The sequence below is a fragment of the Pogoniulus pusillus genome, chromosome 17, assembly GCF_015220805.1.
Source record: "Pogoniulus pusillus isolate bPogPus1 chromosome 17, bPogPus1.pri, whole genome shotgun sequence".
Classification (NCBI taxonomy): domain Eukaryota; kingdom Metazoa; phylum Chordata; class Aves; order Piciformes; family Lybiidae; genus Pogoniulus; species Pogoniulus pusillus.
The window spans coordinates 10,425,834-10,453,493 of record NC_087280.1 but is presented as its reverse complement, the minus strand read 5'-3'; the positions used below and the strand labels follow the sequence as shown (position 1 = coordinate 10,453,493).

The 27,660-nt window shown below is 41.5% G+C and overlaps 1 protein-coding gene across 2 annotated transcripts in view; it reads right to left on the bottom strand.

The window, feature by feature from the left end:
- MYO5A (myosin VA) overlaps positions 1–27,660 on the bottom strand; it is a 110,574-nt gene that overhangs the window by 76,091 nt on the left and 6,823 nt on the right. For both annotated transcript variants that reach the window (XM_064157595.1, XM_064157596.1), the window contains exons 2-4: positions 14,215–14,325; positions 12,488–12,659; positions 5,852–5,996 (exon numbers count right to left, since the gene is read on the bottom strand). In XM_064157595.1, coding sequence (XP_064013665.1) covers positions 5,852–5,996; positions 12,488–12,659; positions 14,215–14,325 — 428 coding nt within the window. The remainder of the gene's footprint in view (positions 1–5,851; positions 5,997–12,487; positions 12,660–14,214; positions 14,326–27,660) is intronic.

The window sequence follows — 27,660 nt, the reverse complement described above, 5'->3', positions numbered from 1 at the left end:
TGCTGGCCATGCTTCTCTTGATGTAGCTCAGCACAGAGTTGCTGTCTGGGCTGCATGTGCACACTGCCGGCTCATGTTGAGCTTTTTATCAACCCAGACCCCCAGGTCCTTTTCCTCAGGGCTATTCTCCAGCCATTCGCCATCCAACCTGCAGCTGTGCTTGGAATCGCACTGACCCAGGTGCAGGAGCTTCCATTTGGCCTTGCTGAATGTCATGAGGTTGGCCTGGGTCCACTTCTCCAGCCTGTCCAGGTCCCTCTAGATGGATCCCTTCCCTCTAGCAAGTTGACTGCGCCACACAGCTTGGTGTCATCTGCAAACTTGCTGAGGGTGCACTCTAATCCTCTGTCCATATCACTGAGAAAGATGTTAAACAGCACTGGTGCCAGCACTGACCCTTGAGGGACACCACTTGTCACTGGTCTCCAGGTGGACATTGTGCCCTTGATCACCACTCTCGCAGCTCAGACATGCAAATCCCTGATGTTACAGTGAGTTGGTTACCCCATCTGCTATCAGGTACCCATAACATCACAAAATATCAGACCCAAAGCATAAGAGACTATTCCAAAATCATCTGTTCTTACCAGAAAGGATAATTTATCTTTTCTTTCTATTTTTAACAACAGAGCCCCAAAAGTACCATCTGAAGTCCCATCTCTTTCTAATCTAAAAGTCATATGTCAAAGCCTTAAGTCAAAGGAGAGCATTGTATGTTTTCAGAGAGCCCACCACAGCAGGCTTTCATTTCATGACTGGACACAGATCCATAATATGTTGTTAATCATCCCCCTCCTGACTTCTGCCAGGGGTGAACAGAGTATCTGTTTATCAGACACTCAGAAGCAAAGCAGCAGCTGATTAAATGTGCATTTTTGTAAGAGAGCATCATCTTGGGATGCCTGAGACAACTAAGGACTGTCATCCCAGGTGCTTTCCAAACCTACTCAAGAGCTCACCAAGCTTCCTTTTTAGCCAGAAGAAATAGAAAAAATACCTTCCCATAGCTGAGAGCCACCACACATGCCAAAAATCTGACAAAACAGAGAGGCAGCCTGCTTTTTGAAGGTAATTTAATCAAAAAGATACACACTGACATCAAATAAATCATTGTGCTTTGTCCAAACAGAAAAAGCATAACTGCTTTTGGAGGCTGACATTTTTACACACTGTTGCCTTCCTGATATTCACCGAGTTTTAGAGGAGTCTCGTCAGGATGTAATCCTGTTTGCAAATGTTCCTTTCAACTTGCTCTTTGCCAGATAACTTTACTAATTAATCAGAAGAAAATCTCAAAGATAACTTATTAAATTGAAAAGCACTGAAGCGTGCAGTATCTGCCATCAACCACAAGTAGGATGGAACAAACCAGGCAAGCATCACGATGACAGAAAAATACTTTATCTTAATTACTGCAATATGCCCTTAGCAGGCAGGGAAAGAAACTGTGTAAGCATGATCTGGGACTTCTTTCCCTACCAGTGTTAGGAAACTGATAATCATACATCTCATACTTTAAAGCAACTTCTAACAGTTTCACAAGTATAATCATCAAGCTATCCTCTCACTGCAAAGCCCACAGTTAGAAATGGAGGCTTCCTTTCTATAGTACAAAGAAAATGATGGTTATGAGTCCTGCTGAAGCTGTAAAAAATGTTTTGGTTGTTTTTAAATCTAATACTTGCCAATTGATGATTTGCCTCAATGTTAATCATTAGTAGAGGGGTGACTGCCAAGAATTAACCTCTTCCCTGTTAATAATTTGGAACTGCTGACTTACAAAAGCAGTATGCATTGCAATTTAAAGGGTTCAACACATGCAAGCACCCACACACTGACATCATGGTTTGCGTTTCTGAGACAAAAATAAGTTCTTCAGTAACAACTGACTTCCTTTTAAACTGCTTGTCTGCATTAAGCATTGTCCCAACCCTGCTCAAATGAAGCAAGCTAGCCATGAGCAATACATTGCCTATTCATGAAAAGAGAGAGACCTCTGAACATAGGTCTCAGCTCTTCCCAAAAGCACAGCTTTTTTCTACGTAACTACGGCAAAGCCCCTAGACTGCTCTGTACAAAAACACATAGAAGGGGGAAAGCCATTTGAACAGGATCCCATCTGACCAATCCTGCTCCCTCCCACTGGGACACACTTGCAGGTGGATCTCTTCTCATTCAGATACAGGACAAGATCTGCTCTGGAATCCTTACACCCACTGTCTGGAGGATCATACAACCCAAACCAACACAGTTCTTGGTAAATATGAGGCATGCACAGCCCTAAGTCTAACACGATTTAAATGCAGTTGTAAAACTAGTTCACTGCTTATTTTGGGCACAGCAGAGGGAAAGTGTTGGAAATGGAACTGTCAGTCTGTGCAGAGGAGTGGTAGGAGATGGAGGAAGAAAAGGAAAAAGGCACACAGATAGAGATGAGAAGGGAGGAATAGAAAGGGAAAGCAGAGAGGAGGAAAAAAAGAAAAGAAGTAATAACCCTAATAGGAATTATTCTTAAAAGGCCTGAAGTGCACATTTTCCTGTGCTGAAAAAGATGAGAAGCTACTGAGCAAACAGTAATCACTAACTTCAGTCGTCAGCTATGGAATAAAGCTGAGTTATATTCTTTTTTATTAACCCTCTGCTGCAAACCAGTGACAGAACTGTGGTTGACAAAGGAAATGGACGCCCAGGTGGACACATCACCTAACAGTCCATACCAAACACACTGTTTGGTTCTCTACACAGAAAATTTCACATGCAAAGGTATCTTTATGCACTGCTTTGTACTGCAATTAATCTCAAATCATTGCAGAATATCACTTTTTATGCACTAGCCATATATGAGCTCCATCCCTGTCATTCCAGAGGCCAATATTCTTGCACTGCACCTTTCTGAGAGCACAGTGCAAATACTCAGTGTATAATCACTAGCCTTCCTGGAGCCTTCCCTTTCACATTGATGTCAAATGGCATTTTCTCCAGCTGAAGAGGACCACAGAGATCATTTAGTCACAACTACACACATGAGGGAGTTTCCCAGTCAGAGCAGATGAAGTAAAGAAGGTGTCAAGAACAAATTCTAAATCATTAAATTATAAATTAACAAGGTGACTAAGGAGTAAATATTTATAAGAGCTCACTGAAGCCTTATGGGTAGGAGCATCATAACTAATTATTCCAGTGATCATTAAAACATGGAGCTAGGAAAGATTAGAAACAAGAAGAAAATAAATCTCATTAATTAAATGCATACATGCAGATTAATGCCTATGTGAGTAGCTAGCATATGAATATTCACTGCAATTATTAAAGCATTAAATAAATCACAGACAATCTGATTTTAACCTTTAAATACCCAGCTTCAGAAATGTAAATCTGCACATTTTGTTCTATAACTTTGTCATTCAGGAGTAAAACATGATTCCTTCAGAGCATAGGAAGTGCCACTGAAGTTAAAGGGCAGGACAACTGATTGAAAAATCAGAAACAGCACTAGAAAACAAAGCCAAATGAGCAAACCTAGCATGTCCAAATGACAGAAAAAAATGACAAGGAGAAATAAATAAATGGAGAGAAAAGGAGATAAACATTGGGAAACTAAATAAACAATGAAATTGTTACCTCAGTGTAGAGGAATTTGCATCACTTTTGCTGTGTGCTCAGAATTCATTTTGCACCTATGAAAGTACTGTCAGTTATTCATGAAAGAAAGACTTTTCTCTCATGTTGCAGATGCACAAAGGAACTAATTCATTAATGCAAAAGGATTATTTAAGATCATTCCCACGCTTATATAATTTCTCATTATTTGTTTCTAAAAGGAATGTCTGCTACATCTGATTTGTTGCTATTCAGGACAGCAGAATTGCTGGAGGGTGCTGCAAGAGCTGAAGAGCAGGCAATTAACATAAAAAGAAAAAAACACAGCAGAAACTCTAGCCAAAAATCTCAGTCCTGCTTCTTCCTCTGGCGGCAGAGAACGCAGGTGGTGTCAGGCAGAAATCTGCACCACACAGCTTTCAGCTGATAAGCACACAGAACACAAACAATCCAGCAATTTGAGACTACAGCACAGGTAAGAGGTAAGCCTGCTTCAGACAGTGGTTAGAGGCAGCCAGCAGAGAAAGATCCCCCTCCAACCTCTTACTTCCACTCCCTGAGATCAAAAATTCTGGGAATGTGGGTTGCATCCATCTGCCCATCACTGACATAGAACTGCAAGTCACTGTAGCGCTCCTCAGATGCAAAAGGCAGCTAATAAATTCTTACTTTGTAGATCTTTTAGAGGGACTTGAGTATCAAGACTGTTCAAAAGAAGTGATTTAAATCTGTAAAACAGCAGGGATCTAGACTGAAAGAGCCACAATGCAGATGTATTGTCCTAACACATAGCTTTGCCTCTACATCTCCAGATCAGATCATGTCTATTTTCCTAGCAGAAAGGGAGTGAGTATTTCTGCCATTCAACGGGGTCTCTATTTCACAATTACCCTAAGACATGAGATGTTGTACTGTACCATAATGGTTTCTTTTCACATTATTTTTGACCTGAGTATCATGAGTCACCATATCCATGTACCCATTTGTAGTGACAGGACAAGGGGCAACGGCTTCAAACTAGAAAAGGGCAAATTTGTATGTTAGGAACAGATTTTTTACTATAAGAGTGGTGGAATACTACAAGAGGTTGCCCACGGAGGTGGCTGGGGCCCCATCCCTTGAGATATTCAAAGTGAGGCTGAATAGAGCTGTGGGCAACCTGATCTAGTTGAGGATGTTCCCGATTACTGCAGAAGAGATTGGACTAGATAGACGACCTTTGCAGGTCCCTTCCAAGCCAGACCATTCTATGATTCTATCTAACTTCATAGAATTGGAGCATTTGATTCATTCTTGCTCTTATATGAATTCAAAGATGAACATTTTATCATTTCCAGCCCATTTTCCCCTTGCCTCCCTGTCCTGGAGCACAGTTTGAAGGTCATTACAACTAATCTAGAAGTCTGACACTGTTTGACTTAACCAAATTGACCATAGGCTGTATTGTCAACAAGGAAAACTTGTACCAATAGCTTGTAGCTAACCAGTGAGGGGACAGTCATGTTATCCAAAGACCATAAAGTAGCTCAAAAGATCTTTATCCTAGAACTTAAATATTTCAAAAGCTCCTCAAATTGGCAGCCTCTTGAGGTAAAGGAGAGGAAGTTTCTAACAAGCACTGTCCTTGGGTCACAAGTTCATTTTTATGCAATATTTAAAGAAATGAGGATTTCCTGCACAGCTGTTACAGTGTGCTTAGAGACCGTTTTCAGGCACTCTGTGCAATCACCCCTCTGCTCCCTCTTAATTCTAGTCAACAACAATCACAGGCAGATTACATAGCTGGGACTTTACTAACACAGCTAGGAGCCTGTAATAGCACTCATAAGCCAAGTGATTTTTTTTTCCCTGTTGTCAGCATCATATATAAATATGAACAGTTAAGAATCTGGCACTTTTCTCTTTAAAAATCCACTGACAAATAAAAAGTATCTCCACATTTTGCCAATTAAATTAAAACAACAATCTTATAAAGCACTGGGCTAATTTTAGGCCTAAATACTGGCAGGTTATGTGATTATTCCTGTTACCTGTCAGGGATCATGACCTTCATACCCTTTATTGTTCACTAACTTAGGCAACTTACCCTCTTGTGCAATGTAGTAAAACATGAACAAATTAAAACTGGATAAAAGACAGACCTGGCAAAATATTTCATGAGCTGCAAATTAAAGAGAAGGCAAAAGACCAGAAATCTTATGTCTTCTTTCTTCCACAAACACAATTATTTCAAGAGCCAGAGTCTACAAACCTGGCCATCTGCTTGTATGCTTCTTCAGCCACTGCAAAGATATGTGGGTCCATATCCCCCATGTTTTGGCCACTATAGGCATTGATGATATCTTCGCCATAGATGGGCAGCTGTTCATAAGGATTTATGGCCACTAAGACAATACCTACAAAGGAAATGGAACAAAAAAAATTATTTAAAGTTGTTTCAAAATAAACAGTATATAAAAAAAAACCAACACCATTTTAACACACTACTGCTCTAACCTTTCTAAAAACATTAACTAGACAAGAATAAGGATTACTGATTTAAACATATTTCTTCTGATCACAGTTCTGCATGCAATAAAACTGTCACAAAAGTTTCCTTCTACTCAGCTTCAGGAAACAGAGCAGGGACAGCATTTTACTCTTTGCTTATATCTGCATCTTCTAATGCTAGTGTGCACAAAACAACCAGATTCAGGGTGTCAACTTAAAATACCACCTGCTCACTGCAGTACACCAGTGAATGTGCATTGTACCTCCCTGTGTCTTCTGTGAATTATGAACAACAATGTGAATTAGAACTACTGCATGACTTTGCTGTCAGTGTGAATACATAAATGTGTTAACACTTAAGCCATTATGCTGTGCCCAGGAATAAGAACTTTCAGTAACAAGTAACAAAGTAGAGCCATGATGTAATTTGGATCCCAGGGCACCTCTGCCAGTCAGGCAGGACAACCTCCTGCTCAAAGGGATGAAAAGAAAAATGCATGCCAACATATTTTGTAAGGCTGACACATAGTAGTACACAGTAATGTTAGGAAATTGACCCTTAAAGATGACCTTTAAAGATATCTGATAATCCAAACCAATCTGTGATATCAACTAGTTGCAACTCTAGAAGGCACCATAAAACCCTCATCTTACACATCCATGTGTACAATGACTTAAACCTTTCATTTTCCTGGTTTTCCACCCCCGTTAAACAAGTATCTGCCCTTTTTAATACCACTCATTACTACAGCATTTCTGAACTCCTGCCATCCTTTCACTCCCCCTGCACAGGAAAACTTAGTTTAGCTCACTCCACCCTTCCTAGCCACAAAGTGGTATCTCAAAAGCTTTTGGTATTATTTGCCTTTTCATGAGAAGTGATGAGTGCTCTGCCCACAGGGATGGTTTGACAAAGATTACTTATACATTTCTCTCCTGCAGCATTCACAACAGGTAGAGAACATTTATTTGCTCCTTGCAGGGGTGAAAACACTGATGTCTGTCACATGAAACCCAGTTGTGTCAGGCAAAATGTGCTCTCTTGACATGGCAATTCCTCCTCATCCTGACAATATGATAAGGGTGGGGGAAGAAAAAAAAGAAATAAAAAAAAGAAAGACACTCTAATTTTAACTGTGGCCATTTAAAAATTAGAATTTCTTCTTACACAAGTATTTTAAGTGCCTAAAAGCAACAATGCAGACACAGATGGCTGAAAAGTGGCTGCATTGTGATTACACATAGAATGTTTGTCATAAATGGACATGATTTTTCTCTCCCCAAACCAAATGGTTTGGAGTAATTGTCTACTCACCAAGGTCAGCTAAGCAAGAACACACCATTAGTTCTGCAGCACATTTCTCTCATAGAATTAAGTGCTGCAGTGATGAGCCAAGAAAGAAGATGGGGGTTAGGAAGGAGAAGACACCTCAGTACTAGCACACTCAAGAAATGCTTTGGCGTTGCTTATTAACATCTGTCCTTTGTAACTGTGGAAAAGTAGTAAGAAGTTCAGTAAGGCCTCATCACTGAGCTGAGTCCCCCAGCCTTGCATGATACATGCACTCCTTGGACCAACTATCTCTGAGGAACCTGCAACGGAAGCATTTCCACAGCACTCAGCTCGCTTCTAAATTTACCCAGGAATTCACACGCATGCACAAAGACTTCCTCAATGCAGATCCCAGCCCTGTGCTCTGTGCAGGTGGCAGTGTTGTGATGTCTATCTAAGAAATTTTCCCTTGAAAAGCTTGGAGAAGGGAAGTGAATGCATCCACAGTCTGGCACTGCTACTGGGAGGATCATCCCATTTTTAAATGCTGCCATGCTTTTATAGATCAAGCACAAACTGTAGCAAGAATATTAAACAATGGTAGAATATTCCACAAAGAGATCTGAGACACCTCAATCTATTTCCTCAAATATATGGCAAGTTTTATAGCTAGACACACCCATGTCAGCAGAGTCAGTGTTTTTCCATCAGCCCTAACTTCACCGAAATGACTCAGGAGTTTGAGTGAAAAGTCTCTGTAAAAGTTAATGCCAAGTTCTAGTGTTGCAGTGATGAGCCAAGAAAGAAGATGGGGGTTAGGAAGGAGAAGAGACCTCAGTACTAGCACACTCAAGAAATGCTTTGGCATTGCTTATTAACATCTGTCCTTTGTAACTGTGGAAAGCAGTAAAAAGTTAGGTAAGGCCTCATCACTGAGCTGAGTCCCTCAGCCTTGCAAGTCTAATCAAAGAGACATTAAAAAAAAAGAACTGTGTGAGGCTTGAGGCAATTCCCACCCAGTGCTGGCTGCGTTGGCAGAAAGAAAACCTTGAATTCAAAACAAGAAGCCCCATCACAAGTCTCCAGCATATCCAATCCCTTAACTTCACAGTATCACAGTATTATTAGGATTGGAAGAGACCTCACAGATCTTCAAGTCCAACCCTTTAGCACAGAGCTCAAGGCTAGACCATGGCACCAAGTGCCACGTCCAATCCTGCCTTGAACAGCCCCAGGGACGGCGACTCCACCACCTCCCCGGGCAGCCCATTCCAGTGTCCAATGACTCTCTCAGTGAAGAACTTTCTCCTCACCTCCAGCCTAAATCTCCCCTGGCATAGCCTGAGGCTGTGTCCTCTCGTTCTGGTGCTGGCCACCTGAGAGAAAAGAGCAACCTCCTCCTGGCCACAACCTCCCCTCAGGTAGTTGTAGACAGCAATAAGGTCACCCCTGAGCCTCCTCTTCTCCAGGCTAAACAATCCCAGCTCCCTCAGCCTCTCCTCGTAGGGCTGTGCTCAAGGCCTCTCCCCAGCCTCGTCGCCCTTCTCTGGACACACTCAAGCATCTCAATGTCCCTCCTAAACTGGGGGGCCCAGAACTGAACACAGTACTCAAGGTGAGGTCTAACCAGTGCAGAGTACAGGGGCAGAATGACCTCCCTGCTCCTGCTGACCACACCATTCCTGATGCAGGCCAGGATGCTTCAGTAGCAATCTGTAAAATCAACAAGCAAGTGCCATCTGGACATATCCAAAACAAGTGAGCCAGGAATTACATGCCTCCTATGGAACTTGGAAATCAGATTTCACTCCTGCAATGACGCTACACTGAGCCTTGGCTACTCTTTTTGCCAGTCTTCCTATATATAACCAAAATAAGTCTATCTAATTCTTTTATCTTGAGTATATTCTCCCATCTGTGATAGACTGGCTATTAACATAAATAACTTATATTAAAGCTTGCTCTCCTGCATAGCAAGCAGTACTTTATACATACGAACTCATCAGCAGTATTCACTGAGGTTTCATCACAGCCAAAGCAAGTTTTCCACATAGTCATTCAAATTTCCCTTCATAATTTTTCAATGTCCTTCATTTATCCTCCACTTCATAGTCCCAACAGTCAAGCAAAGTTACAAATCACCTCTCATTTGCTGCTGACTTGATATGAAGAAATCAGGAAGTTTTCTATTTAAAAGCTTGGATTGCTTGAAAAGTGAGATGTTAAATAACTTAATATCTGTCTGACATGTTATGCTACGACAGCATGGTTGAATTCATTTCTACAGCCACAGACATCCATCCATCCCAGTTCTAGGGCTGATGGTTAAGAATAATGTCATCATAATTTTCCTGGTGGATTAAAGTGGTTTTCATCTCCCTCAAGCTAAATCAGACGAGTTAGATCAAACCACCTCCCTGGGACATTTAAACTAACTTGGCTAATGTGTGAGTCAGATGAAGCAGGTAAACGCTGTTGCTTCTGCAGACACAGCTCTAAGGCAACCATCTTTGGAGGGAGGAAGCAACTTGTACTCAGGATGTGTACTGGTAGGGAGGTTTGAAAGGTCAATGTCTGTGGAGAAAAATTATGTTTTGAAAGGCTAACACACCAACTTTATGTTCCTTAGCTTACAACAATGTACATATGCCTGTGCTCTGACCTAAAAAATCCACCACATATTGCATTCTTCAGGTCACCAGGTAGCATTAAATCTCCTTCACCTGCACTTTGACCATCAGGAACACCCACAGGACTGGAGCCACATGTTTATGATAAACCCACATGTGGCTCCCAGAATCATTACTTGAGCCTTGTCTAAAAGCAAAACCATTCCAGGCTCATTGGCAGACCCATCCGTGAAGAGCCCTGTGAGAAGCTACAAGACTAGCCAAACCCACAAGCAAAGCTGCAGGAGGGAAAAAATCTTGTTTTCATATTTTCCCAAATGTGAAACTAGCAGACATTCCTTTGGAAAGCCTCTTAAACGATGCCAAATGCAGAGCATGTTTGCAAGCAGACGAAACACAAGCCGGGCAGGCTGTCCTATGGGAGGGGCATGGTGGTATCAGCAGGCAAACTTGAACCAAAGATCTCAGGCCACGAGACTCCAGTTGCACAAAAGCCCTCTCACAAAACGTACCCCCATTAAGAGCTTTGCTGTGGGGACACTAGGGAGAGAAATGCAGACAATGTCTAGACTGGGGGCACTCAAGCAGTTTCCCAGTGCTGCAAGCAGAACACTACACTTCATCAGGGATGTCCCAAAGAAGCTACGGAGATCACTGCAGATATTCAAATACTCAGATACTTTGACTGGTCCAAGCCCCAAGCAATCTGATCTGGTCAGACCTGTTTTAAGAAGGAAGGTTCAATGAGACCTTCCAGAAGTATCTTCTAACCTGAATTATTCTGTGCCTCTCTTCATGCTCTGACTGCAGGATAGGATGAAATGTGGGTATGAATCATCTCCCACTCCTACAGGAATGAAGGCTGGCTACAGCAGAGGGTGACAAAGCCTGATTCAGTCCCCTGTGGTCTGGACATTGCTGCGAGCAGAGCTGGAAGCAGATGCAGTCTGCTGAACATCCAGCAGATTAGAAATAGTTTAAGTGAGAAAAATGTGGCAGGAAATTCATGTCTGCAGTCTGTCCATCACAGCATGTTTAATATGCTGGTTGCCTTAGCTCTCCATACTCATCAACATGGGTGGAACCATAGCTATGACCAGAAAAGGGAAAATCTAACCCTTGGCATATTCCACATGCAGACCAGGATAGGACAAGACTTCAGCTGCAAAACACAAATTCCTGCTTCAAATACCTACAGCCATGACCAGCTAATATTTGTCAAGGGCCACCTTACAACATGCCTTTCCTACTCTGGAGTTTGCAAAATGGCACCAAGGACAATGAAATTACAAACAGCATGTCCAGTAAGATGTGTAACATTAAGAAGGCTCAGTACACTCTGGCTGGCAATGCCAACAGCTGGGACTGTTCTACGAAAGCCTGATGAGAGACAAAGTTAAACTGCATATTAAGAAAGAAATCACAGGGCCTGTTTTCTACTGGTATAAAACTGGGCTACAAGGGATACGCAAATTCACTCAGGTGTCTTTGTCTTAATCAGACAATTGAAGAAGGACATTCTCAATATCTGCTTTCTAGCAATCACATCATCTTATTATCTTGTCCTCTTCAGTTTAAAATATAAACAATCCACTAATGACTCAAACTGCTTCCTATGTACTAGCACAGTGCCTGAAGTACAGAAAAAACAGGCCAATATTTGAGAATTTCACCAAGTTTATGCACATTGAAAGGCTGTATTAAAAATGAGCAATGTCTTCTGACTAAACAGAGGGATTTAAAAGAAACACATGCACAGGGTAAAGAGAAAATAGCCCAGAAGCATGAAAGCTAACTTTTAAGCTTAAACTATCTCACAATGTTTATTTAAAATAGACCACCTAGCTGCAATTTTGTATTTATAATGCAGTAATCAGTAAAGTAACCTGGAGAGCAGTCTGGCCACTGGAAATTAGCACAGGCAGTTACAACTTTGGATAATCTCTAGTCTGAGCTAAATAGCATTTTTAAACCAAGATTGTACTTAGCTGTGATCAGACAAGCACTGACTACTGCACGGTTAAAAATGCACTCTACAGCTGCACTGATTGGCAAATATGAAAAAATTAAATGGATATGTTCCATACAGAGATGGAGGAGCTCAATGAAGAGGTAGGCAATCATATCTAGGCAATAAATTCACCAAACAGCAGAACTAGCTTCCTGCATCTGCACTGCATGAAGCCCTACTCCAGTCCACATGTATCTAAGCAAGCTTATGGAGAACACCAACCCACCAGGAGCCCCACTGGCAAAATAAAATTGCTGAATACACATTTTAGAAACACAGTCTACTGGGAAGGTAGGGGAATACAAAAAGTCAATTTTCTATGAACCTTAATATTTCCAAATCCATAAACACAGGGAAGAATAACTCAACGTGGCCTAGCATGAAAAGACTTCAAGTTCAAGGCAGACATTTCAACAACCAACTTTCCTTCTCCCATCTAGGGCACTCTCTGCAAAGATTATGGTACAAAAAGACAGTACTTGCCACAATAGGTATAGATTAGTTTAGAGTCTATGAATCGAACTTTGAGGTTGTGTAAAACAGCAGGTTCATGGAGATAGCTGAGCGCTGTGAGGTCATTTTCACCAACAAGGATGTCAGGGTTTCGCAAGGGTGGCAGCTCCTTTGTCTTCGGATCTAGGCAGTATTCTAGCTCCTGAAAATCAAATGGACACATGTTGAAAGAGCTGGTGTTTAGGTTTCCTCAACCACTCTTCCCAGCAAAACATGCCCAAGTTACAAAAAACACAAGGCAAGAGTTACATTATCTGGTGATTTGAGCTTACAGTTCTTTCTTCAAAGACATCATTTAAAATCTCTCCAAAGTGCTTTCCAGATGCATAACAACCATAAAGCCACATCATCTTTCTAGACTATTACTTAAGCAAGCCCCTTGCTTTTCCTGCCAAATCATCTTATTAAATAACCCCAAATATATTACATCTCAGTCCTGTTTCCTATATTACTGTCCTCTTGAGCAAAGCAAAGGAAGCAGATTCCCATCAGTCTACAGCCAGCTCCATGCAGAGTGATACAACACGAGCAGCATGGTGGCCATGAAGAACACATAAAACTGAAAACACACAACTTACAGTTTTTTGAAGACAAAGACTCATTTCTAATATAGAAATATTCATTTCTAATATGCACAGTGATACATGAGCAGCACGGTGGCCATGAAGAACACATAAAACTGAAATCACATAACTTACAGGTTTTTGAAGATAAAGATTTGTTTCTAATATAGAGGTTTTACTTGCTTCTGTCACTAGATCTGAATTAATTTCATTTACCTGCTACTCCCTTGTCCCCACACGATGTCACTTAACTAGCAAATACCCTCATTTTGCTACATGCAATATGCAAGCACACAGCATCACCACGCAGCCTGAAACACGTGGGGCGAAAAACTAATCTCATCTGCTGAAGAAGGACATACTCAGCCTGCCATATAAGAAAGATATTCATTCAAGAATGATATTTTTCATTCAAGAAAGATATTTTATTTAAAAGCTATTCTACACTTGAAATCTGCTGCATTCCTACGTAGACTTCTACATGAAAGTAGGATCTAAGTTGCCCCCTGGAAAGAAAGAAAGAAACCAAAAATAGCTATTTGACCAACTGCACTGGATCTTTGCTTTCCTTTCAAAGATCTGAGGAATCATCATTAAAATAACTTAAATGGCATGAAAAAAAATGAGCAGGCCTTCACCAGAAGGATGTAAGCTTTCCATAGACGTGTCGACATTTCTCTATACCATACACATACAAAGACATTATTTTTGTAATGTCCTTGATCCTTGCCCCTTTTTATCTTTATTAATCTTCTGATGGTTATGTTTGACTTAAAATAAACCACACAGTTCTTTCTCTGCAACACTGTCCCCCTAGCAACACTGCTCTCACTGGAGAAACAAACAGGGCTTATAGGTTTAACAGCATAAGCAGAAAAAGATGATGCAACTGAACATAATAAGCAGATGGAGAGAAGCAACAGTTGCTTTATTTTGTTTATTTTTTAAATTAGGTAAAATTGATTTTTGTAACTAAACAGTATAATTCGTTGCACAAAAAATATCCTACTGGCAGTCAAGGGACAAGAATAATTGCACACACATAAATATAGACAGCAGAGCTTCCTATGTGAGATACATCAGCCTCTGCGCAAGAACCAGAACTATCATCTTAAGAACAATATACAGACTTACCTTGCCCTCTTCAAGTCGAAGCTGGAGGACTTTGTCTCCAGGTTTATAATCTTTGATAAGTTCTGCTGACTTCCAGACCTCCTCTGAATCAGGGATCCAAACCCTGGCATACTGCAATAGAAGAGCAAAAAATCAGTGACTTCTTGTTGCAGCGATATACATGACATCAAAACTGCCTTTTTTTAATACATGTTTAAGAACCAAGCCCTTAAGCAAGAGACAAGTTGATTAGTGCACCTGAGATTGAGAAGTTTTCCTATTGATAAGAGGCTACACAAGCTTTGTCTTATTGCCCACACAGGAAAAAGTATTTCCCATCCAAAATAATGTTCCAACATTCAATGATGAAAACCTACAATGAAAAAATAAATAATCTGTTTTCAGAGAGATTAAAAACTTGGGTATTGAAGAAATTACTTGCAATAACTCTTCTGAGTAGGTTCTAAATACATTTGCTGCATAATATCATATAAGTTTGTTTTTTTCCCTAAAAGAACACTTTGGCACATCTGTGTTAATTCAGGCAAAGCTACCTGATCTCAAGGGCTAAAAGCTTTTTCCTCTATAGCTGCAAATAGGGCAACTTGAAAATGAATTATCTCCAGAATGTCAAAAGAAAATATCTGAAAATACCAGCAGATAATAGAAATAAAACAAACCAGTGTTCCACTTTACTATTTTAACTCAAACTTTATTCATAAAAGTAACCCAGAACAAACATGGGACTTGTTTTCAAACCCAAAAAGAATATTCCTATTCTTCAAATGAGCAAAACAGATTGGTTATCTCATATTAAGGAATCAACTGAAGGTGCACGGAAACCATTTAGTTACTTAGACAGTTGCATGTACATGCAAATGCGTGCATATGGAAGCAGCTCTTGGGTAACACAGGGAAAAGGCTATGACGTTCTTAATGAATTAAAGCTCCTGAACTGATGCTCTTGCAATGCCTAGAGAGCACTGAGATCATCCCACACCCACCACACCTATGCAAACAAAACAGCTTCTTGGCTCTAGAGGCGTGGCCATATTGCAAACCATTCTCAGTCCACTAAATGATTTCAAAATAACTGTAATGTATTTGTCAAAGCAAAGACAAAAGTGCATTTGGTCACACAGCTTCACCACCTGATCTTGCACAACTTAATTTTGTATAGCATCTTCTGCCTCAGAGACTGTTGAAGGTTGTGTTTTGTTTTCCTTTTATTAACCCACTTTTCCCACTGCTTAAAACCATGAACTACTTGTTTCTACTGCGGATTTTTGGAGAGACCAAACTTCATGCTGCCTTCTTGTTGCAAGAAGGAAATAAGGTGTTCAGCATAGGCAGCAGGTTGGGGCTCAAGGCAGGAGGAGCCCCAGTCCCTGGCCCAGGACAGGGACCACACTCTGCCTATCTGGAGACCTCCAGGGAGGCTTAGTGCCTGGAATTACTGCAAATTTCTCAAAGCAATGTGCTTCCCAAATCCAGATTGTTAGAGGAGGTATAGGCTGGATATTAGGAGGAAGTTCTTCACAGAGAGAGTGATTTGCCAGCGGAATGGGCTGCCCAGGGAGCTGGTGGAACCGCTGTCTGTGTTAAAGGTGTTAAAGAAAAGACTGGATGAGGCACTAACTGTCAGTTTAGTTGATTGGATAGATCTGGGTGATATGTTGGACTGGTGATCTTGGAGGTCTCTTCCAACCTGGTTGATTCTATTCTATTCTATCTAGGATGCTCCTCAAGAACGGTGCGTGTGAGTAGTTTACAACAGCCCAGAACAAAACACACTTCAGCCTTTAAAGCACCGCTGCTGCCTTCATCTAGAAAGCTCCCAAACTCTTGGAAAGCTCATGCCACATATATGAAACAATTCTCTCTACTGAGAGGAGGGAGAAAAATAATGAAATCAATATTTTTTTAAAAGTCACTTTCACAGTTCTCACTACAGAACATTCTATATTCCTACACCAGTTTCTGCCAGTCGTAAGAACCTACTTTATACAAAGACAAGAATCTTTGTCCTTTGTAGTAAATACTCAGGTTTGGGGTTCTTGGAAGCTTGGTTGTTTTTTTCCTGCGTGTTTCACTAGTTTCACATATATTTGCTATTGTCTTTAGTACAAAAGCACAGTGTAACTTTACTACTTACATACCCTCTTCCTCCCTCCCCCCAAGAGATGTCAGTGTTGAAGAATCATTTGAAAAATGAAAGACCCTCAAACCGTTCTCCAGTATGTGCTCTTGCCATTCACAGAGCACTGTATCTAACAGCAACAGAGGCCAACAAACAGTTCAGACACTCAGGCTCTTGCTGGTTTTCAGCCCAGCTGTATCCACAACTCACAGGCTAGGAAACCTTGTCAGAGCTAAAGAGAAGATGTGTGCTAACAAGTGCGCAGGCCAGTGGAAGTACAAACTGACAGAAAGTACAGGATAACTCCACAATAATGAACCAGGATGTGACGGTAGAGGTGCAGTATTAGAGTGCTGCAGTGTCACAGCTGAAGTGTACCACACTCTGCCCAGGTTGCCTCCCACCTCATCCCAACCAACTACAGCAGCAGTTCCGTATCCTCGGTGTTTCCGATGGGATGTTGCTTCCCTCGCATCCTAAGAGCTAGCAGAAAGAAAAGCAGATGTGAAAGAGTATTTAAATACTGTCTAGCAAAACAGCTAAGCAGACTGGTTCTCTCTAGGCTGCAGTTTCCTGATGTGAAAAAGGCAGCAGCCTTTTAAGACACAACCACTGTTAACTTAAGGCAGTGAGTGCCTCACAGCAGTTTCTGTCTAAAGAAGGGGGAAAGAAAGCAGAAAATAGATCACCATAGAAACTGGGCTACTACAGACAGCTAAACCTTCCACACAACACAGCCCTACAGATACTAAAATTATTCTATGAGCCCTAAGCTGTGGCTTTTCATCTCTACCATCACTGCCTAGCTTTAAACACTTGCCACAGAAACACCTGGTAAAAAGAACAGGTGGGAGGAAAGAGAGAGATGTTCCCAATTATACACATTGAATCATTTCACAGCATTCTCACCTCATTACTTTAGCAGAACAATCTGCAAAATCAGATTTTTATTCTCTCTTTTATATAACCAGTCGATGTTAAAATCCCACTGCTGCTTAGCCTTTAGTGGGATTCAGCCCTATAGCAGAAAACAAAGCACCACCACTGGCAGAAACAGGACCAAAGGCTTCTCTCTTGGGAAATACCTTGCTCTACTATTGATCCCTCTTTATTTACTAGTATAAAAAAGCAGGTTTATGGCTACATTAAGACTAAAATAAACTTCTAGAGACAGTGATGTACAAATCAGCCTTCTAAAAAGGGAAGGAAATTCTAGCCTAAAACTGACAGCAAATTCTAAAATTCTATCACTGCAATGACAAATAAAATTATGGCAAGAATCAAATGACCTTTAGTGAAATTGTGCTTGATTATGATCAGTGACTATATTACTCTTTGTAACAGTTCAATGCAAACTTGAACCACCAGAACAAGATCAGCATGATTTATTTGAAGAACATCAGTGAATGAAATTTTAGACGAATATTGCTGCCTTTTGTATCCCCCCAATTTTAACAGCAGCGTCACCTGCACTTCACATTTCCACACTGACTTCACTCTAATAAACTTAGCTTTGCTACCCAGGTAATAATGTTGTACTTTCTCTTCAGGTATGCTTCTGGCTCAGCACTGATGACTTCTTACTGTCCTCACTGGAGATTTAGAACTGCGAGAGGCATGAGTAAACCATGCAGCCCATCCTCCTACCCTATGTCAAAGCCACACCATGGCCATACTGGCACTCTGGGAGGGACACTGCAGCCAGATACCTCCAGCCAAGCATTCAAAGGACCTTCACTTTAAACTTAGCTGGATTGTTTTTGTTTTTTTTTTTTAATCATCAAAACGAAAACACAGGCACACAGATGAGACTCCCTTGAATTCAGAAGAATAAGAAACAATTAAAAGCATAGTGACCAGACCACTCCAAAACTAGGTTTCTTGCCTAGACTGTCTTCTGGCCCCAGACTAGTGTGAAAAACCCCACCACACCAAAGTGTGGGATCACCACACTCTGCTCAAAGAAGGACATGCTGGGCTGGTGAAAGGCAGTGGCTTAAAGGTATCTGCATAGTGACTTTAAAAGAATTCATAGCAGAAAAAAAAATACAGGGAGAAGCTTTCTTTTTTCACTAGAGGCTCCAAAAGCTAGCTGGCTTACCATAGTTCCACGTAAGAAAATATAATGGGAAATCACAGCGTTGTCTCATACCTCATGATTTCATCTTAGATCACATGAAAAAATCAGCAGACTACAATAATGATCTATCAAATGAGACCATATGACTCACAAAGCCTCTCTGCTGAGATACTAACGTCTTGAAGTACTAATTGACATTGCTGACAGAACAGAATTAGCGATGCAAGCAGCTCAGCAGACGCTTCAGCAGTCAGATAGTTTTCTACTTCCACTGCACAATCATGAATGCTGCAGAAAGAGATAAGGGCTACCTTCCCAGCTAACAGCTCTTTTGACAAAAGCCAAAAACGATCACAAAATTATCTACTCCTTGAAAAGGAAAAAGGATGTTTCAACTCATAAAAAGGTGTCCCTCATTTCTCAGCAAGACTTACCCGTACAAGTGAACTGGTGTGATTTTCACTTCAGCAGAGGTCATCTATTTATTTACAGGCAGCCTCAAAAAGGAGTCTTTCAGGTGCTAACCACGAAAAGCTTTCCAGACACACTGTCTCTCTTTCTTTCAAGAGTGATCTTGATTTTGGGTAGGAATAAAGCAGCTTATTAGTGTATGGATCAAAGAGATACCATCAAATATGGTAGCTCCAGATGAAGGAGCCAATGGAACAGAAACAGCTGCTTAAAGTCAACATAAACCAGACCAAAATCATTCAGCGTGAAACTGTTGCTAACTGAACACAGCCACCTGGAGCAAGCAGGCTGCATTATTAGGCTAGAAAATGTGTCAATATCAGCAAAGCACAAAATCATAAAAGTTCAAAATGCAAATGTAATAAAAAAGGATTTCTGAGCTGTGTGATCTTCTTGGATGGGGTTGCTCTGAAAATTTCTGCCATCTGTCCTGCAATATGCAGGCAGTCCCAAGGATGCACTGCATTCCATTACCAAAGTGCTGCTGCAGCTTGCAGTTTGAACAAAAGACTTTACTCTCCTTTCATAAAAAAAAAAAGCCAGGAAACCAATGAGGATTGGGAAGCATTTCAATGACAAGCAGGTTTCTGCAAAACTTCTGACCAACTAATCCAAGTTCTTCTTCTGGCCTCCAGGAAATGGTACCATTGGAACAGTACCAGTGGAATCAAAACAAAAGTCACTGATTTTCCTAAAGGCAGCACCATTCTTTGTGCATGGAACATATTTTCTGGCTTGCTGTACTTGAGTACTTCATCTATTGTATAAATACTGTATAACTGTATTGTATACATATCCACTGCATTCAAATCCAAAGGTCTTGGAAGCTCTGCAAGGCAGTTTGGATTTTTAGCATAAAATGATAGAAATTCAATGAAAGCAGGCCATGCTGCTCCTGCAGGAGCATTCATTCAAAAACAGATTGGATGAGGTACTTAGTGCCATGGTCTAGTTGATTGGACAGGGCTGGGTGCTAGGTTGGACTGGATGATCTTGGAGGTCTCTTCCAACCTGGCTGATTCTATGATAGAAAAGCTCTTTTTTCCCCTTCTTCTTTCCTTCTCTGTTGCAAGTATTTTTATAAGGCATTCTTTGAACTTAGGGCCTGGTGACTCATAACAACAAAACCCCAACTTGGTAAGCTATTTAACAAACATACCTTGAGCATACAATCAAAAACCATAAGCATTCCACAAAGAGCCACTGCAGTAAGACTGACACCGTCACCCACTGGAAAAACATCCATTGACTTACAGTGACCTGAAACTTCACCTTACTTTAAGGTGATGCAAAAACCGTCCCAAACACAGGTTATATATACATGCCACTACAGACAAATTTGATGAAACAGCAATGTCAATTTTAGTCAATTATTAGCAACCTTTCCACTGAAATTCAGAGAAAGCTATCACCCTGCAAAGCTATGCACTGAGCCTGCCAGTAAGGCCAGTAAACTCAACGGTTTACTCTAAATGATCAAACCTCTTGAAGAACAGTTGTATTGCCAGCCTGCAGTTGACATGATTTTTATATGAAACACTTTTAAGGAGTTCAAACACATGAAAAGTTTCAAGGTTTAAAAACTCATCTTTCCTCACTGATTGCACTTGACCTTCTCTGCAAACTGCCATGCAGAGGGAGACAGAACAGGTTTACACTCAGCCATTATTAACCCCAACAGTACTTTTGTTATCAAAATGTGGATTGTTCACCCCCACTAAGCCACTGCACACAGGAATGTCCTGTTGTATTTCACACACCTCTTTTCACAGGCTCTTCTTTATCCCCTTCAAGCAGCCAGTTACACTCCAGTACTCTGACTTACTCAGTTTGTGATGCCAGCAGCACCTGCCACTGAAAATTCCTGAACTGCGGTGGGAATGTACACCACCACTTGGGTACACAGTGAATTTGCCCACACGATGCTTCTGATAGGGCTTCACTAAAGCTGCATTATCAATTAAAGAAAAATAAGACAAGTTTCACAAAGAGCGCACACAAAAGAGTAGGACAGCAGCTGGCTTGGCCAGCCTATGGAAAATGCAGCTACATCCTTCACAACCTCTCTGCTGCTACCCACGAGCCAGCATTGGGCAACAAAAAGTGATGTCCCTGCACCACTGCTCTTGCAGCTTCCCATCTGCCACAGGATCCTCATACCTCACCACACATCATCAAACCTGCAGCATAGTATCACAGTATCACCAAGGTTGGAAGAGACCTCATAGATCATCAAGTCCAACCTGTTACCACAGAGCTCAAGGCCAGACCATGGCACCAAGTGCCACGTCCAATCCTGCCTTGAACAGCCCCAGGGACAGCGACTCCACCACCTCCCCGGGCAGCCCATTCCAGTGTCCAATGACTCTCTCAGTGAAGAACTTTCTCCTCACCTCAAGCCTAAATTTCCCCTGGCGCAGCCTGAGGCTGTGTCCTCTCGTTCTGGTGCTGGCCACCTGAGGGAAGAGAGCAACCTCCTCCTGGCCACAACCTCCCCTCAGGTAGTTGTAGACAGCAATAAGGTCACCCCTGAGCCTCCTCTTCTCCAGGCTAAACAATCCCAGCTCCCTCAGCCTCTCCTCGTAGGGCTGTGCTCAAGGCCTCTCACCAGCCTCGTCGCCCTTCTCTGGACACGCTCAAGCATCTCAATGTCCCTCTTAAACTGGGGGGCCCAGAACTGAACACAGTACTCAAGTTGTGGTCTAACCAGTGCAGAGTACAGGGGCAGAATGACCTCCCTGCTCCTGCTGGCCACACCGTTCTTGATGCCACAACAAAACCCATGTGAAACTCACTTGCTGTGGTACACTATTCTCATTTAATTCAGCACACTTCTCAAGAAATGTTCATTTAAAGTAAATCAGGCTTTAAAATATGTATTCAAAGAAAAAGCAATGTTTGCAAATATTTTGTGTTTGAAACAGTTTTGAGACCTGTCAAAGGAATTAATGTGGCTTTGAAAGACTTTCAAAAAGATGGTAATTACAGATAGATCAAAGCCACCAATGTTTTGGTCAGTACTTGAGACATAGACCAGCTGAACAGCCACAAAAAGATCAATGAAAAACTGAGTGTAAGGGTGACACCTACCCTAGACTGAAAGGTAAGAAAATATTCTGGCTCATGAAAAACTTTATTTGGGGTCACATCCTCACAGAGAGGAACAGCTGGATTGCATTTTGATCCATGCTGCCAAAACAGAGGCCAGCACCGTGACTGCAAAAAGGCATTAATTGTAAGTCTGCCTTATACCACCTAATTTATCCAACCTGAAAAACATGTTACAAGAGTTGTAGAAGAGCAGACACAGTAAGTTTAAGGGCAAACAAAGCAGCTAGAGCCATCCCTTAATACGAAGCTAATAACACATGTTGCATGGAAGAAAGAGTATTAGGAAAAGGATGCATGATTTCATCTTTGTGTGCCGACAGTGAATGTTGTGGGTGTAATACACTTTAATATTAAGTGTAATTTAACATGCCTTTCAAAATATGCCTTAATGTGCCACTCAAAATCTCCAATACTTAAAGGATACACACACAAAAAAATCCCAAAACATTCATCATGTCATGTTTAACATCATGGTTGAATTCATGGCTGAATTTAAGCTCCAAGAAAATAAACATGATGAGGCTGAATGGAGCAAATGGTTGTAGGGATTTTAACCCTAAAAAGATGATGCAAGCCATAATGCAGACTTCACAGCACAATTAACTAAATGCTGGAACAAGCATTATTTCCAAACTGTTGGTACAAATTCAGTCAAGCCTTTAAACACTTATGTCACACAGTGAAACGCTGATTTCATTTTCCCAGGTTCTTAAATGGGCTGAAGATCTTACAGAAGCTTTGTATAATTGTTTCCCCCAACGTCTGGCAACCCCACCCAGAGGAGACAGGCTAACTGAATCGGTTCTAGCAACAACGCAGCACAGCCCAGGTTTTGCTTAGGGACAGAGGGGTTCACAGCGCTGGCTGCAGCTGGCTCTTCATCTTGGGTTCCTGCACACAGAAAAAAGGAAGCGTTGCCTTTTGTCTCAGTGCTTCTGCTTCAGCACAGAGCCATCTGCATCACTGCCATGAGACTGTTTGGCGCATCTAGCACTCACTTAGGCAGGAAGGGAAAATAAAGGGCTGTACTGATCACAGATGTACTGCGCTGTGCAGTGCTACAGTGCTGGAGTCTGACACAAGTTACTGAGAAAAAAGTAGCGGACCCACAATTGATCATCTCTCTCAGAAGTGAAATAAGGCTGAACTTTCTGATACCTGTACAGCATCTAATGATTTAACAGTGAAAGCTTAATTAAAAAGGTGAAAATGAAAGGAAAGATATCTGGCATAAAGTTTGATAGTAGGTAAGGCTGCACTTCTCTGAGTGTCTTCCTGTAAGGTTGAGTGCAAGTCCAGACAGCATCCTTCTGACCTTACTTAATCCCAGCTTCCCAAAAAACAGCACACTGAAAGTAAAATGCTTACTTGAGGTTCCAAAAATCCAAAAGTAACTGAGTATTTTATGTTAGAACGACACAGAAGCCTCAGGCTGAGATGCAGTTACATCATTAAAATAGAGCTGTTCCTGACTTGGCTTGAGCTATTCAGGGAAAACTAGTTTTAGTCAGCTAACCCAGAGCAGAACTCTCTCATTATGGCAAACTCCACACCACAGACACTTTTCTGCCATGTTACACCAGCAACTCGACTGCAGTGAAGCACATCTAATCAAGCTATATTTAGTCCCAGCACTTTTACACCAGGAATTAGCAGTAGGTCCTTGCAGAAGGAAACCAGAATGACCTGGTATGAATGGCCTGGCAAGCTCTAACTCAAAACCTGTAAGCAGAGTTTAAGCTCTCAAAGAGCCTTCCCCAAAGCATCAGGGGAAGCTGCGAAAGCAGAACTAGGGTTAACGGCCACAGCCTTGCTCTCAGAAACTCCCTGGTGAGTGTGGCTCCATTTCTACCACTGACATCTTCAGCCCTACCCTAGTAAACCCTTCAGTGCAAAGCAGGCACAGAAGCTGCTGGGTGCAGCTGGGCTGCCGGGCTGCAAGTACTGCTGGGACATCACTGCTGCCAGGTCCCCAGTGCTGCTCTGTCCAGAGCAGCTCACTAGTGCAAGTCTAGCCTTGTCACTAGTGCAATTCTACCCTTGATTATCATGGGAAATTACAGAAAGCACCTCTGAATTGGGAAGAGGAGCAAAATTGGAATCTTTCACACTGGTTGAAAATTGTATGCCTTATTTAACCTTAAAGAAACCATCCCAAGTTCTCTACAAGCACTATCTATTTCATCACTTGCAAAATGTTTGTTGCCTTTGTATTTCCAATAGATAAGATTCTCACAAGGAAGAAGTGCACTGACACCAAATTCTAATGGCTTCTGAAAACACTTCTTGTCATATGAGATTTTCTTGTGGGAGAAAATGTCTAAAGCAATCAAATTGTCTGGCAGTTTCAAAGAAGCCTTCCTTATATCTCTCCAGATCAAAAGTCAAAACTCTACTTAACCTAAACCTTTATTAATAAACTGTTATACTAATAAGCTACTATCTGATTGGCTATACAGCCATCACCCAGGTTAAAACCAAGAAAACAATCAAACATATTCTACTTACTTGAACATACACATAGTCTAATCCATCTATTTCCATTCCATATGTCTTGTAACACAGATTTCCAGCACTTGCAGAGGCAGCTGATGTTTCCTTTCCAGACAAAACAGGCTCAACCTCCGTGGAAAACTGTTCCATGTTTCTTGTATTGGTATACGCTAACTCATAATGCAACTTGGGATTCTCTCTTTCTGGTTTCCTCAGCAAAACAACTGAGGTCATCTGCTTTAAAGACACTTATGAATAACCCATGGAGTCTGCAGAGCGCAACGTGTGACAAGCCATGTTGGGGCAATGAATTCCTGCATTGTTTGACCAACTCATAGTATTTTTAGTTTATTTCCCTGGCTCTACAAAGAGCAAGACTGTCCTCCTGTAAATCACAAAGTAATTACGAAATTCTCTTGTGATAATCAAACTGAAGAACCCAAAGACATCACTGGTAACTGCAGCAGAACTTCACGATTTTTCATATCCAAAAAAACGACCATATGGGTAAGAAAGTCATTGAGATAAAAAGACTTGGCTCCTCTATATTTAGAACTGTCAAGCTAGAAACATGCAGTTTACATCTAACCACACAGCAATCTCAGGAACCTTGACATGACAAGGCACACACCATATTTCCCCTGTGTTAACCACTATAAAGACAGAATGAGAGCTCTTCAAAGCAACACTGCTCTAGCCTTTACATTTAATTTCAAAGTGAGGGTTCTCAACAGACTGCAGTGTAAGTATCCTGGAAGAGTCTGCTCTCAATCTTATCCTCACTGTCTCCCAAAAGCTAAATAATCACAAGCCACTTCTGCTAATTACCAGTGGCAACTTTTATTCTGTGAATTACCCTGACAGTTTCACCTACAGCCCCACCTGAAGCAGAGTTAAAAGGCAAAAATGAAGACTTGATGAACAATGGACAGCTTTCAACTTTCACCAAACCGTGCAGAGGTAACAGTCTCAAAGACAACCCTGCAGACATAGTTGCATTCTGCTCTCTTGACTGCTGCTCCTCCAGTTTGATCTTCGTACTGCTCCCTCAAACCCTTCAGCAGCAACATGGTGAATTCTCATTCATACTTGCTTATTTCACAGAATGGTGAAGGTTGGAAGGGACCTCTGGAGATCATCTAGTCCAGCCCCCATGTCAGAGCAGGTTCACCTACAGCAGGTTGCAATGGAAGGCATACAGGCGGGTTTTAAATGACTCCAGAGATGGAAACTCCACCACTTCTCTGGGCAGCCTGTTCCAGTGCTCCACCACTCTCAACATAAAGAAGTTCCTCCTCATGTTTAGATGGAACTTCTTATGTTCAAATTTGTGCCTGTTACCTCTTGCTTTGTCATCGGGCACCACTAAAAAAAGATTGGCCCCAAATTCCTGATATCTATCTTTTAAGTATTTATAACCACTGATAAGATGTCCCCTCAGTCTTCTCCAGAATAAAAAGTCTCAAGTCTTTTCTTCATAAAAGAATGGTCTAGACCCTTAATCATCTTCATAGCCCTTTGCTGTACTTTCTTGAGCAGTTCCCTGTCCTTGAACTGGGGAGCCCAGATCTGAACACAGCACTCTAGGTGAGACCTCACCAAAACAGAGTAGAGGGCAAGAAGAACCTCCCTTGACCTTCTTGCCACGTTCTTCTTGATGCACCTCAGGATGCTATTGGCCTTCCTGTCTACAAGGGCACAATTCTGACTCATGGTTAGCCTGTTGTCCACCAGGACTCCCAGGTCTTTTTCCACAAAGCTGCCTTCTAGCACGTCAGCCCCTAACCCGTACCGATAAATGGATTTATTCCTTGTCAGGCGTAAAAGTACACTGTGCTTGTTCTTGTTGAACTCCTTAAGGTTACTCTCTGTCCAACTCTTCACTCTGTCCAGGTCATGCTGGATGCCAGCACAGTTATTTGCATTAGAACTTGCAGATACATTAAAATTTGGGTCAGCATCTGCAGTCCAGAGACATAGGAGTGAAGTCTTTAAACTTAATGTTTCCTGTGCTTACCTTCCAGCTTACCTTAATGCCGAAGATTCAGCAAGAAGGGCGCTACTCTAATGCAATCACACCAAGTACTGATTCTCTTTTTTAAGAATAAACAAATAAAAAATTAAACCCATGCACCAAAAAACAACCAAGCAACCAAAAAAACACAAACTTTTTTCCAGCACTGCCCTCTTCTTTACAATTTATTCGTATACAAATATACTACAATACATAAAACTACTAAGTACTGTGGTTAATCGAGCATAGACAACAAGAAATGGATTATGACCTGGGTGGACAAGAATAAGAAGACTCCAAACTCAAACAGATCATCAGCTCACTAACTCTGGTGCTTTTCACCTCTGCACAGTCCTGGGCAGCTGAGGTTACCCATCCCACCCAGTATTTTCCACTCAGGCTGCCTGTAATGAACTGAGAGAGGGCTATGCTAAAAGCAGATAAACGGAACCACAATCTCCCTGAAATAGTGGGGGCCCTGAAAATGGAAGCTCCTCCTGAAGATACACTCTTGCTATTAAATATTAAAATTGGGACTTAAGTGGACAGGTCCTGACTTACTGCAACACTGCACACACAGCTTAACACAAAGAACCTGACAATTCAGCATCCCTAGGATATATTTTCATTTGTTTTCCTGCACAATTATGAGTAGGTAAACGACAGCAAAGTTATTTCCCTACAATGAGAGGAAATAGAGAATAAAAGGCCCAATCTTTCAGGTTTACATAAAATTAAGCAATGTGATTACTCACAGGGAATAAAGACAAATCTTTGCAGGATCAGGGTTAAACAAACACAAGCAACACTGAGAACAAGGAGGAAATGACACAGTCCCAAGGAAGGGTGGCACAAAGCATGGTACTGCCAAGATAGTCACTAAAAGCCTTGCTGTTAGCCTTGGTAAACGAGGCCTTAGCAACCCAATGATACAACTCTCCATCCTGGATGCAGCTTAGAAGTAAAGCAAATAAAAGGAAGAAGTTACTCTACAAAGAGCCTCAGAATTCAACACAGCTGGATTTTCTCAAGCTCCCATAACCTTTAGATGATAGGTTTAGTTTTGTATCTAATGTCATTCTACTTATTTAAGAGTTTTGACACCAAGTTAAACCGAACTCTTAGGAGCATAATCCCCAGAACAAAAGCATACATCTG